The following is a 10,417-nucleotide window of genomic DNA, read 5'->3' on the forward strand; positions in this document are numbered from 1 at the left end:
AAGTCACCAAACATCTCTGTTTCACCGGAATCAAAGATAATTGACTACGAATACTTTTCCTGCAATTTCAGCTATGTTCTTCTTAGACAAGTCTCATCTCAAGATAATTATAATAAAACTGGAATACTTTCATAATTTCATTGATCTTTTCCATCGTTACATTATATAAATACAAACTTACTGGATAACAAGATAGAAAGAAAGCGTACAGAGATAAGAATACAGGGAGAAAATAAGATAAACCTTTTGTCAACAAGACAATTCTAAACCAATGGTATGGATACAATCTTATTCACCTATTGGAGATTCAAAATAGCTTCAAGCTCTGTTCCCAGATGGCAGTGAAATCACCAATATTTCTCCTACTAGGTGCCAAACCAACCTCAATCGCACCATCCTCATCTCTACACTCAGCAAGAGAAATAACCCCCGTATCATCAATGTGAACCACTTCACTCTTTTTTGGCCTCCCCCACCCAAAATCAGTCCCATAAACACCAAATCTTGGTGAGCCTGCGACTGTCACAAGATCCACTGGTCCTGATTTTTCTTTCCATTCCGACAGCCATGTCTCTGCGCCTGTTAAAGCGTCAGTCTCCAATTGCCGAACTTTGTTTCCAATAGCTTTCACAGCTTTGAAAATACCAGTTTCTCCCACAAGTTCACACCTCTCAAGTGGTACAATACATATTGCTAGGCAGTTTCCGAAATATGTTGAAGGTATTGGAAACTTAAGCCGGTTTCGGCAATCTGCTAAAAATGCAAAGTAGCAGAGCTCACTATTAACCGAAAAATTAGTTTCTCCACTCTCTTGGGATTTGATCAAACAAACCCAAATAAGTGCACATATTACCACAAATGTTGATACGTGTAAGGGCTCCAAGTCTTCTTTGTTCATGCATTGACCTCTGACCCACTGCTTTAGTCCCTCAATATGGGCTCGGCCCAGAACAAATGTGGCCCGAACCTTTTCACCAATTTCTTTGATCATGAGATCTTTGTCATCCTTCCACGCCGAACCCCAATTCCACCAGTCCTCCAAGAAAATGTGCTCAAGCCCATTTAGGTCTTTGATCACAGCCCTGTCATGGAATGGTGGTGACCTGTCAAGGCAAGACAAGTCTCCTCCTGTCCTGCAAATGGACGCCCATGACTTCATGAAATGGTGGAGTGCCCTTCCATCAGCTGCCACGTGGCAAAAGGTGATGCCAATACAGATTCCTTCGTTTGGAAAAACTGTGACTTGCATGGCCATGAGAGGGATTACACGCGTGTTATCGGAGGACACGTGTGTTGGGGGCAAGTGTGCCACAAAGTGGTGTAGTTCTCTTACATCCCGTGGATAGTTGGCTATGAGATGGTTGAAATCGCCGGCAGCCTCAGCGACGGTGAAAGGGACCGAGTTTCCCTCTGTGTAGAGGATATGGGGTTTGTGGGTTCGGGGAGGGCATATCAGATTGGCGGAAAAGGGAAAGAAGTGTTGGAGAGTGAGGGAGAGAGAGTGTTTGAGAGTGGGAAGGATGGCTTGTGTGAAAGAGTGGGTGGATTGAGGAAATTCATAGAAGAAAAGGCGTTGGATGGGACGGCAGGGAAGCCATGGCATGTCAAAGAAAGTGAGAGGAAGAGAGGTGGTAGGAACTGAGTTGGGTGGTGGAGCAACCTGGCATTGCTCTATGACCGTGACTCTGAATGGTTGAGCCATCGTTGAAGAGAGGGAGAGAGAGACAGAGAGACGGTTAGACATAGACACATAGTTATAAGAGAAAGAGAGCAAAATCGCAGACAGATTAGAAAAATGAAAATTTCATAAAAAAAAATAAACAAAATAAAACTTCATTTATAATCTTAATTTTTTTTTTTTTGTTAGTTTTACAAAAAAGTATTGAAATATAAAAATGTCAGTTTAGGTATCAATCATTCATTTTTATTTTTTTTTTTAATTTCAACATCCCGTTAAAACTTTCCATTAAATCCTATCAAAATTTTCAAAATATCACTGAGTTTAATTTTTTTTAAAAGAATTAAAAATTTTTAAAAAAATTCAAGCATAAGTATTTTTACAAATTTCATTAAAATCTAACCAATACCTAAATCTTAATTCTTTTTTTTTTCTTTAAAAAATAGTATTATTTTTGAAATTTTAATAGAATTTAACAGAAAAATTCTAACGAAATGTTAAAATTAAAATTAAATTAAAAGATAAATATCATAAATTGACACTTTTTAAAGCTTGAATATTTTTTTTCAAATGCGATGACCGATAAGAATTATAAATGAAGTCTTTTAACAAAAACAAATAAAAAAAAAATTGAAACAGACAGCATCGCAGAACATATATATGAGAACATAGTTGGTCGTATCCCATTTTCATCTTATATATTTTACTCGACTTTGATTCTTATATTATCGGTAGTTGTGCATTATTAGGATTTAATTAGTATTTTTATATGATTATTGCTATTATTTTACTAACTCCCTCCCCTTCCCCTTGCCTTCCCTCCCCCTACTTTTACCTTTCCTAAAAAACATCAAATTCAAAACATTCTTTTCTTTTTTACTTTTTATATCACATCAATAATTTTTTATTATTATTTAATTAAAAAAATCCACTACAATACAAATTTTTTCCACTTTTCCATATAAATTCTTTCTATTTTATATCACATTAATCACTTTCTATTTTCACACAACAAAAAAATTCTCACAAAGGGAAGGGGAGGGGAAGGGGAGGGAATTACTAAACAGGGCCTAAGGCCTTGGGATTTGTTAATTTACTTGTGCCATGATTCATGAACATGATGATGCGGGGAATGCGCATAATATATGTTAAAATATAGTACGAGATTTAGCTTGATTTTAGTAATTTTTTTTTTTTTTTTTTATTCAAAGATTCCTTCTAATATATATAAAAAGAGACCAAAATGGTCTAATGTTCAGAGGTACAAATATTCCCTAATAAACTAAGTCAGAGGCACAAGAGGTAAAGTTACTTTGTATTGATTGTATGGATGTAAATAAATCAGTCCGTTCGACAACCCGCTCGGTTTAGCCCGATCTGAACTCGAGCTCGATACTGTAAAAACCCGCTCGATTAGTAAGTGATACATACCCGACTCACTCGACAAAACTCGATAGGGGCTCGCGAGTTCAGCTCCTTTAAAGCTTGACCGGATCGCTCGCCCGACTCGTTAGCTCGTTCATATCTCTTATATATTACCAAAAATGAGTTATATAAATTTAAGCATGTATATTAGTAATTAAGTAACATATGTTACATATGTTACTTAGTATTTATATGTGTGGATTAATAGTTAACATACTAACTAGTTAGTTCATAAACTATTATATTATTTAGTTTATTAATATATATTAAGTAAATGTAATTAACTATATGTTACTCGATATTTTTTTTTTGTTATTATATATATATATATAATATAGTATTTAGCTATAGGCTCTAGGTCATTTTTTGATAAATTTATATATGCACTAAATAAGCATATAGTACTAGCTAAGTAAATATTGTATTACATATTAATTATAATCCTTTGATATTAGTACTTAGTATGTTAAACTAACATATTAAGTTATTAATAGTTAGTAGAGAGGTTGTTCACAAACTCGGGCATGAACTTCGCTTTGATCACACATTGAAAAATTTAATAGCCTACTTCGAGCTCTAGTTGAGCCGAGTTTGTTGAGTAATCCGACTCGGCTCGGCTCGAATATCATTCTCAACGAGCTCAAGCTTGAGCTTGAACTCGCCCGAGTTTAAACGAGCCAAGCTTGAACACGCATTTTGTGGGGATAATATATATGTATATATATATATATATATATATATATATATATATATATATATATATATATATATATATATATAGATAAAAAAAAAAAAAAAAAAAAAAAAAAAAAAAAGGAAAGAAAGAAAGAAAGAAAAGAAAAGAAAAAAAGAAAAAGAAAAATAGAAGAAGCTAGGAGGTGACTACCGGTGGTAGCCACCCCCTTTGGGAGAGGGGGTGGCCTGCAACCCACCCCTAGAGGTGGCGTCGACCTCCTCTAGGGTGGCTCGCCGCCACACTAGGCGCATGGGGGTGGTCGCATGCCAGCCCTTGCTTTTTTCAATTTTTTTAAAAAAATAATTTTAAGTTTTTAATTTTTAGGTTTTATACATTATATTTTTAATATGTTAGTATTTTGGCCTATACCCAGTTAATCGAAATTATTTTTTATATCGTAAGAAACAATTTGTAATTTAGGCCAATCATAGAGATTGATTTTGCATTTATCCCAAAAATTAATTAATTTACTTTTAATTTTTATATATTTAAATATTTGATTTATATTTTCTTAAAAGTGACACGTGTCATCATTCTATTGGTGATGACACTTGGTACACTAATGGAATCCGCCAAGTGTTTTGACAGAATTTGACTACAGAGACTAAATTACTATTTTGGCCTATCCCGAAGACTTTTGAATTATTTTTATTGCACTACAAGCGATTTGTAATTTCGGCCAACCACAAAGAATGATTTTGCATTTATCCTTAGATTTTTTTCAAAAAAAAATTCTTTCTTTCTTCCTTTCTAAAAAATAAAAACAAATTTTTTCTACTAATTAATAAATACAAAGGGTAATTTTGGTTTTTCAATAATAAAAATAAGTGTATTTTCGAAACACTTTGGTCAAATCTGATTTTCCATCCAAGATAACGGTCAAAACTATCGGAATGAGCTAAATCATAACAGATAGGCAGTTTGGAAGGCCATATGATGATACTTGTCAGTTCATAGTGCTTAATAAAAATAGTGGTTAGTTAAGGGGTAAAATAATATTTAACCCTATTCTTATTCTAGTTTTAGGAATATGATATCCTAGTTTAGGTGTTAGACTTGGATCTGCTTTGTTACGGGATTAAGGTAATCCTTATCCCAGTTTACTGTTATCTATGAATACGATATATTCCTTGTAAGAAAAAAAATAAAAAAAGAAAAGAAAGAAAAAACAAAAAAAAGAGGCAAATAAAAAGGGGAACGAAATTAGTTCTATGAAAAAAAAAATTGTAAAACTTTTAAATAACCTCCATAAAAGTTATCACTTTCCTTGAAGATGATTTCGTGTGAGGATGACCACACTTGTTATAGTGTGATCACTCCTATATCATCATCTCTCACTTGATCACACTATACCATTCAATGATAAACTTAGTTGAACATGATTACTTTAGTACCAATAATTTTTCCCCATGCCAAATCTTATCTGTATAACCTACAGATCAGCGTCAGATCGTGGCATAGCCTAACGTGCACACGCTTTTGTCACTACTTTATCTGACTATATCATTTACCATCATATTCTCTCACATCGGCAACATTTTAGGGGTGACTTCATTTTGTTATATTTCAAGTGAATGACATCAATTCTTCGTGGTTGGGAACATAGTCCAAACCCATTCCATAATTGACGACTTCAGCCGTATACAAGTCCATGTATTGACTTGCATCGAAACTTCGCTCAAGTACTTCCTCTAAAGTCATTATTCTTGAGATTGTTCTTGATACACCTTATCCGCATCTTTTACACTCTAAGAGCATAGATATTACCCACTCTCAACATAATGTCTTTTAGTGGATTTTACATTTATGTGAGTTGTAATACCAGTACCTCGAGTGTCATCTGCCTTGAACTGACCAATTGTGTCACCTATTAGGTAGAAGTGCATAGACTCTTTCATCCAGGTGATGAGTGCAAAATATTGTTTATTTAAACCACTTAATTTACATTAGTTAATTCTTTAGCTGTGTCTTAATCTAATGTTTTGTGTTAAATTTGTATTTCTAGTATTTTGTAGATTGCTAATGGAAAATGGCAGGTTTAAGGTGAAAAATGTAAAGCTTAGAAGAAAGCACACTTTAAGAAGACCTAGATGATGTGGTTATATTTAACCAAATCAATGAAATGATTAAATCGAAATTTCTCTAATTAGAGTCAAAATCGGATTGGATTAAATTTCAGATTCTGCACATGTCATAGTTGAGAGAAAACATAATTGAATGGAAAACTAAAGATAAAAGGCGGAAATAATAAAATAGAGAACAATGAATTTTATGTAGTTCGGTCTATAACCTACATCCACAGGATAAAGCCCAAATGACTACATTATGCTTTTATTCCTTGATTGATTTACAATACAGAGTACTCTTATTTATAGGAGAATTGATATAGGTAAATATGGTAATCAATTCTGATTGATTTGATTACTATCAAACCTAATTACAATCACCTTTATAAAAGGGAAGTACTGTATAATATATTTCCTTTCAATATAGTAAATATATTTAAGGGAAATACCGTACAATATCAAAATAATATATTTATTATATTAAAAAGAAATATATTCTTCTAACATCCCCTGCAAATTCAAAGTAGAAGATTCTGAAATCTTGAGTTTGATTTTTGTGTTAAGTCGAGTATAACCCACTCAAGGTGGAAGATTCTCTTTTTTTTCTTCTTCTTCTTCGTCTTCTTCTACGAGCAAATTTGGGGCTAAATATTGAGCTTGGGTAGCGAGGTTTTGGGTAGTATCTCAAAGGTTAAACACATAATGGGTCATCTATGGGCCAAAGAAAATTGGTCATCTATGGGCCAAAGAAAATGAGCTAACTATGGGCTAAAATGGACATGGGTTTTAAGGAATATTTCAAATGCCAAAGGAAAGGTGGGGCCATCTAGGGGCCAAAGAAAATAAGCCAACTATGAACTGAAATTGGCATGGGTTTTAGGGAGTACTTCAAATGCCAAAAGAAAGGTGGACAACTTAGCCTCTTTTGATTTTATTTATTTTTTGAATTTTTTGAATCGGGTAGGACCCAAATCATCATCATCATCATCTTCTTCTTCTTCTTCTTCTTCTTCTAGGTTGGGTAGAACCCAAATCTGCTTTTCTTCGTCTTCTTCTTGGTCAGGTAGGACCCAAATCTTCTTCTTCTTTTTCTTTTGTCTCCTTCTTCCTCATCTGGGTCGGGTATAACCAAAATTTTCTTCTTTCTTTCTTTTCTTCTTATTTTTTTTTTTTTAAAAAAAAAAAACAGAAAAACAAGGGATTTACAGGATCAAAGAAAGACTTGAAAATGGCCATGAGAGGCGAATGGGAGGGGCGGAACTCAGACCTGTGCCGTGGACTAGTCGATCGGTGGTAGATGGATCTGCGGTGGATGGTGGCTAAGACGGCGTAGCCTTGTATGGCGGCAGGCTGATGGAGAAAATGGGCTTGGTGGAACTGAACTTGCTACGAAGGTGCCGATATCATCATGTACGATGTTGATCTTTTTTTTTTTTCTTCTTATTTTCTCTCTCTCTCTCTCTCTCTCTCTCTCTCTCTCTCTTTTGTTTTTTTTTTTGTTTAACAAACATAAAGCAACATGAATAATAATAATAATAATAATAAAGGGTTTCTTAATTATGGAATCAATTCGAAACAAAGGATAAGAAATAGAACAAAGAAAAAAAAAATCACACTATTATCAAAGAAAATAATGGACTCTTTCATATTGCCTTGTCGTATGATATAATGGGTAAAATCATAGACAAAACAATGAAAGAACAAGAGAAGCATAAGGAAATAGAGAAAGAAAATTGTGATGGTGAAAAACAAAAAGAAAACAATGAAGGGTCTAGGATAGAGATGACAGAAGCGTGAAAAGGCAGGGAAAATAATAGAACAAAAATAAAGAAGAAAATTATACAGGATAATTTTGGATCTAAAGAAACATAGAGATAAAAGAAGCAACGAGATAAAAGAAAACGAAAAATTCACAGTACCATTAGATCAAACACTAGCGTTAGCTTATAGTTATGATACCATGAAAGAAAACAGAATTGAATGAAAAATTAAAGATAAAATGCGGAAATAATAAAATGGAGAATAATGAATTTTACGTGGTTTGATTTATGACCTACGTCCGTCCACAGGATAAAGCCCAAAGGGCTACACTATGCTTTTATTCCTTGATTGATTTACATTACAGAATACTCCTATTTATAGGAGAATTGAGATATTTGATTACTATCAAACCTAATTACAATCACCATTATAAAAGGGAAGTACCGTATAATATATTTCCTTTCAATATAGAAAATATATTTAAGAGAAATACCGTACAATATCAATATAATATATTTATTATATTAATAAGAAATATATTATTCTAACAATAGTATTTTGGCCATAACTTTCCACTCAAGTATCGGATTAATTAATGGGAAACTAGCGGCGTTGGAAAGCTAACTCAAAATAATACAAACCATTATGAAATATAATTTTCTTAATTCGGACGTCTATTATGCCAAAAGTGTCCTGCAATATAAGAACGCAAATCTAGACGAATCCTATTTCGATTTGTACTATGATTGCTTCATAATTTGACTAAGAGATTGAAGTACGATTTTTTTGGGATCTTTAGGGCTTCTAGGGCTTGTTTGCTCTCTATAAACAAACTGCTAAGCCTCAAGAAAAGGGTAAGAGACCAGAAACAAATTCCACATATTTTCTCCCTTTTAGTTTAGCTTTTCTTTTGGTGTAGGTTTTATTTTTCATAATCACGTGTAACTAAATTCTCAACTAAGGTTGAGGATGAAGTTTCACCATTGAAGAGCAACAATATTTTCATATAAGTTTATACTATTTGATTTTATGAGTTTTTGATTTCTAATTGTTCTACTTCAATTCAATTATTGAGATGATTCTTGGATATCTATTGTGATTTACGGATACATGTGATGATTTAAGATAGTTTGATTTAATTGATTGCTTGGGTTTTTATTTATCAAAACGTTGGATATTCATTGTGTTTCGTTCTACAGATACATTTGATGATTTGGTTTAAACTAGATATCTTTTGTGATTTATGCAAAGAATATATTGATTGAATGATTTAATTAATTTTTGAAGCATAGTAGAACATACATAAAATTTGTATGGTAAGAACTTCGAATATGTATTGATGAACATGAGAATATGTTGCTATGATTTGGTGGGTGTGAATTCCAAAACCTTAGTACCTTACCTTTTGATTATTTTTACTTTAGAAAATTTTGTTCAAGAACACAAAAATTCTCTGTGGGATCGACATCGCACTTACAAAACCCTTTATTGCAAACAATTCGTGCACTTGCGAGTTATTAAAATTTGCTCAACACCAGGTGTCTCAGGATCCTTTTGACTATGCGCCTAACCTATATAACTATCACTAAGGCATTTCTTAACCCCATAGCCACTACATGCTCCCTGAATTTATTCAGAGGCAATTACCCACTCTTAATATAATGTCTTTTAGTAGACTTTACATTTATGTGAGTTGTAATACCAGTGCCTCGAGTGTCATCTGCCTTGAACTGACCAATTGTGTCACTTATTAGGCAGAGGTGCAAAGACTCGTTCATCCAGGCGTCTCATGATCCTTCTGACTATGCGCCTAACCTATATAGCTATCACTAAGGCGTTTCTTAACCCCATAGCTGATACATGCTCTCTGAATTTATTCAGAGGCAACCCCTTGATCATAGAATTGGCCACTATCTCGATCGAGAGAATAGACTCGACTTTAATTTCACTCATCTCCATTGTATCTTGAATATAGCAATACATCAATGTTTTTGCCATTGGAGCTCACCAAAGATAACCTCAAAGTAATTCTAGAGGATTAGATGGTTTTCCGAGTATGACAGTCACTTTTAGAGGATTAGATACTATTTTTTATCAAGTGACTGAAAAACACAAGACAGAGAAACATGACAATGACTAGCCTAATAGGCTTGATTTCATGGATATTCTCCTTCGAAATCAAAATAATAGCATGCTTGACATTGAGCTAAGCAAATACAACCTCAAAGCAATTCTAATTGTTCTCTCTCTCTCTCACACACACACACATGCACAAGCGCGCACCTCTAAAGTTTTCTTTATTCCACAATTTTCAGGACATGTTTGTGGCAAGAATTGATACCAATTCAACAATTTTGGAATGGTTAATTGTAGAGCTGATAAAAAGTCCAAGAATCATGAAGAGAGCACACGAAGAGGTGAGAAGAGTGGTAAGCAAGAAGTCAAAGATAGATGTGAATGACATCAATAAAATGGATTAATTGAAATGTATTCTTAAAGAAACTCTAAGACTGCATCCACCGATTCCTCTCTTGCTACCTCGGGAAACATTAATAAGGGTGAAAATTGGAGGTTATGATATTCCACCGAAAACAAGAGTATATACCAATGCATGGGTGACGCAGCAGGGGATAGGAAAATAACATAAATAAAAATAAATCTACGTTAATTTAGAATCTCACCAAAATAGCGAAGATGATAGGTTGAACCAGAGTCTCACTGGTATTAGCAGCGTCTCACCACCAAAAAGAA

The 10,417-nt window shown here is 33.7% G+C and overlaps 1 protein-coding gene across 1 annotated transcript; it reads right to left on the bottom strand.

Annotated features, from left to right (window-relative positions):
* Nucleotides 1-161: 161 nt before the first annotated feature.
* LOC133861817 (coumaroyl-CoA:anthocyanidin 3-O-glucoside-6''-O-coumaroyltransferase 1-like) lies at nucleotides 162-1,712 on the bottom strand. The gene has a single exon (XM_062297633.1). It carries the CDS (start codon nucleotides 1,700-1,702, stop codon nucleotides 308-310), a length of 1,395 nt encoding a protein of 464 aa, XP_062153617.1. The 5' UTR covers nucleotides 1,703-1,712; the 3' UTR covers nucleotides 162-307.
* Nucleotides 1,713-10,417: the final 8,705 nt, after the last annotated feature.

Source organism: Alnus glutinosa, chromosome 2 (assembly GCF_958979055.1).
Source record: "Alnus glutinosa chromosome 2, dhAlnGlut1.1, whole genome shotgun sequence".
NCBI classification, from domain to species: domain Eukaryota; kingdom Viridiplantae; phylum Streptophyta; class Magnoliopsida; order Fagales; family Betulaceae; genus Alnus; species Alnus glutinosa.

Coding starts and splice junctions, on each gene's coding strand:
- LOC133861817 (XM_062297633.1), bottom strand. CDS start 1,702: ATGGCTCAACCATTCAGAGTCACGGTCATAGAGCAATGCCAGGTTGCT.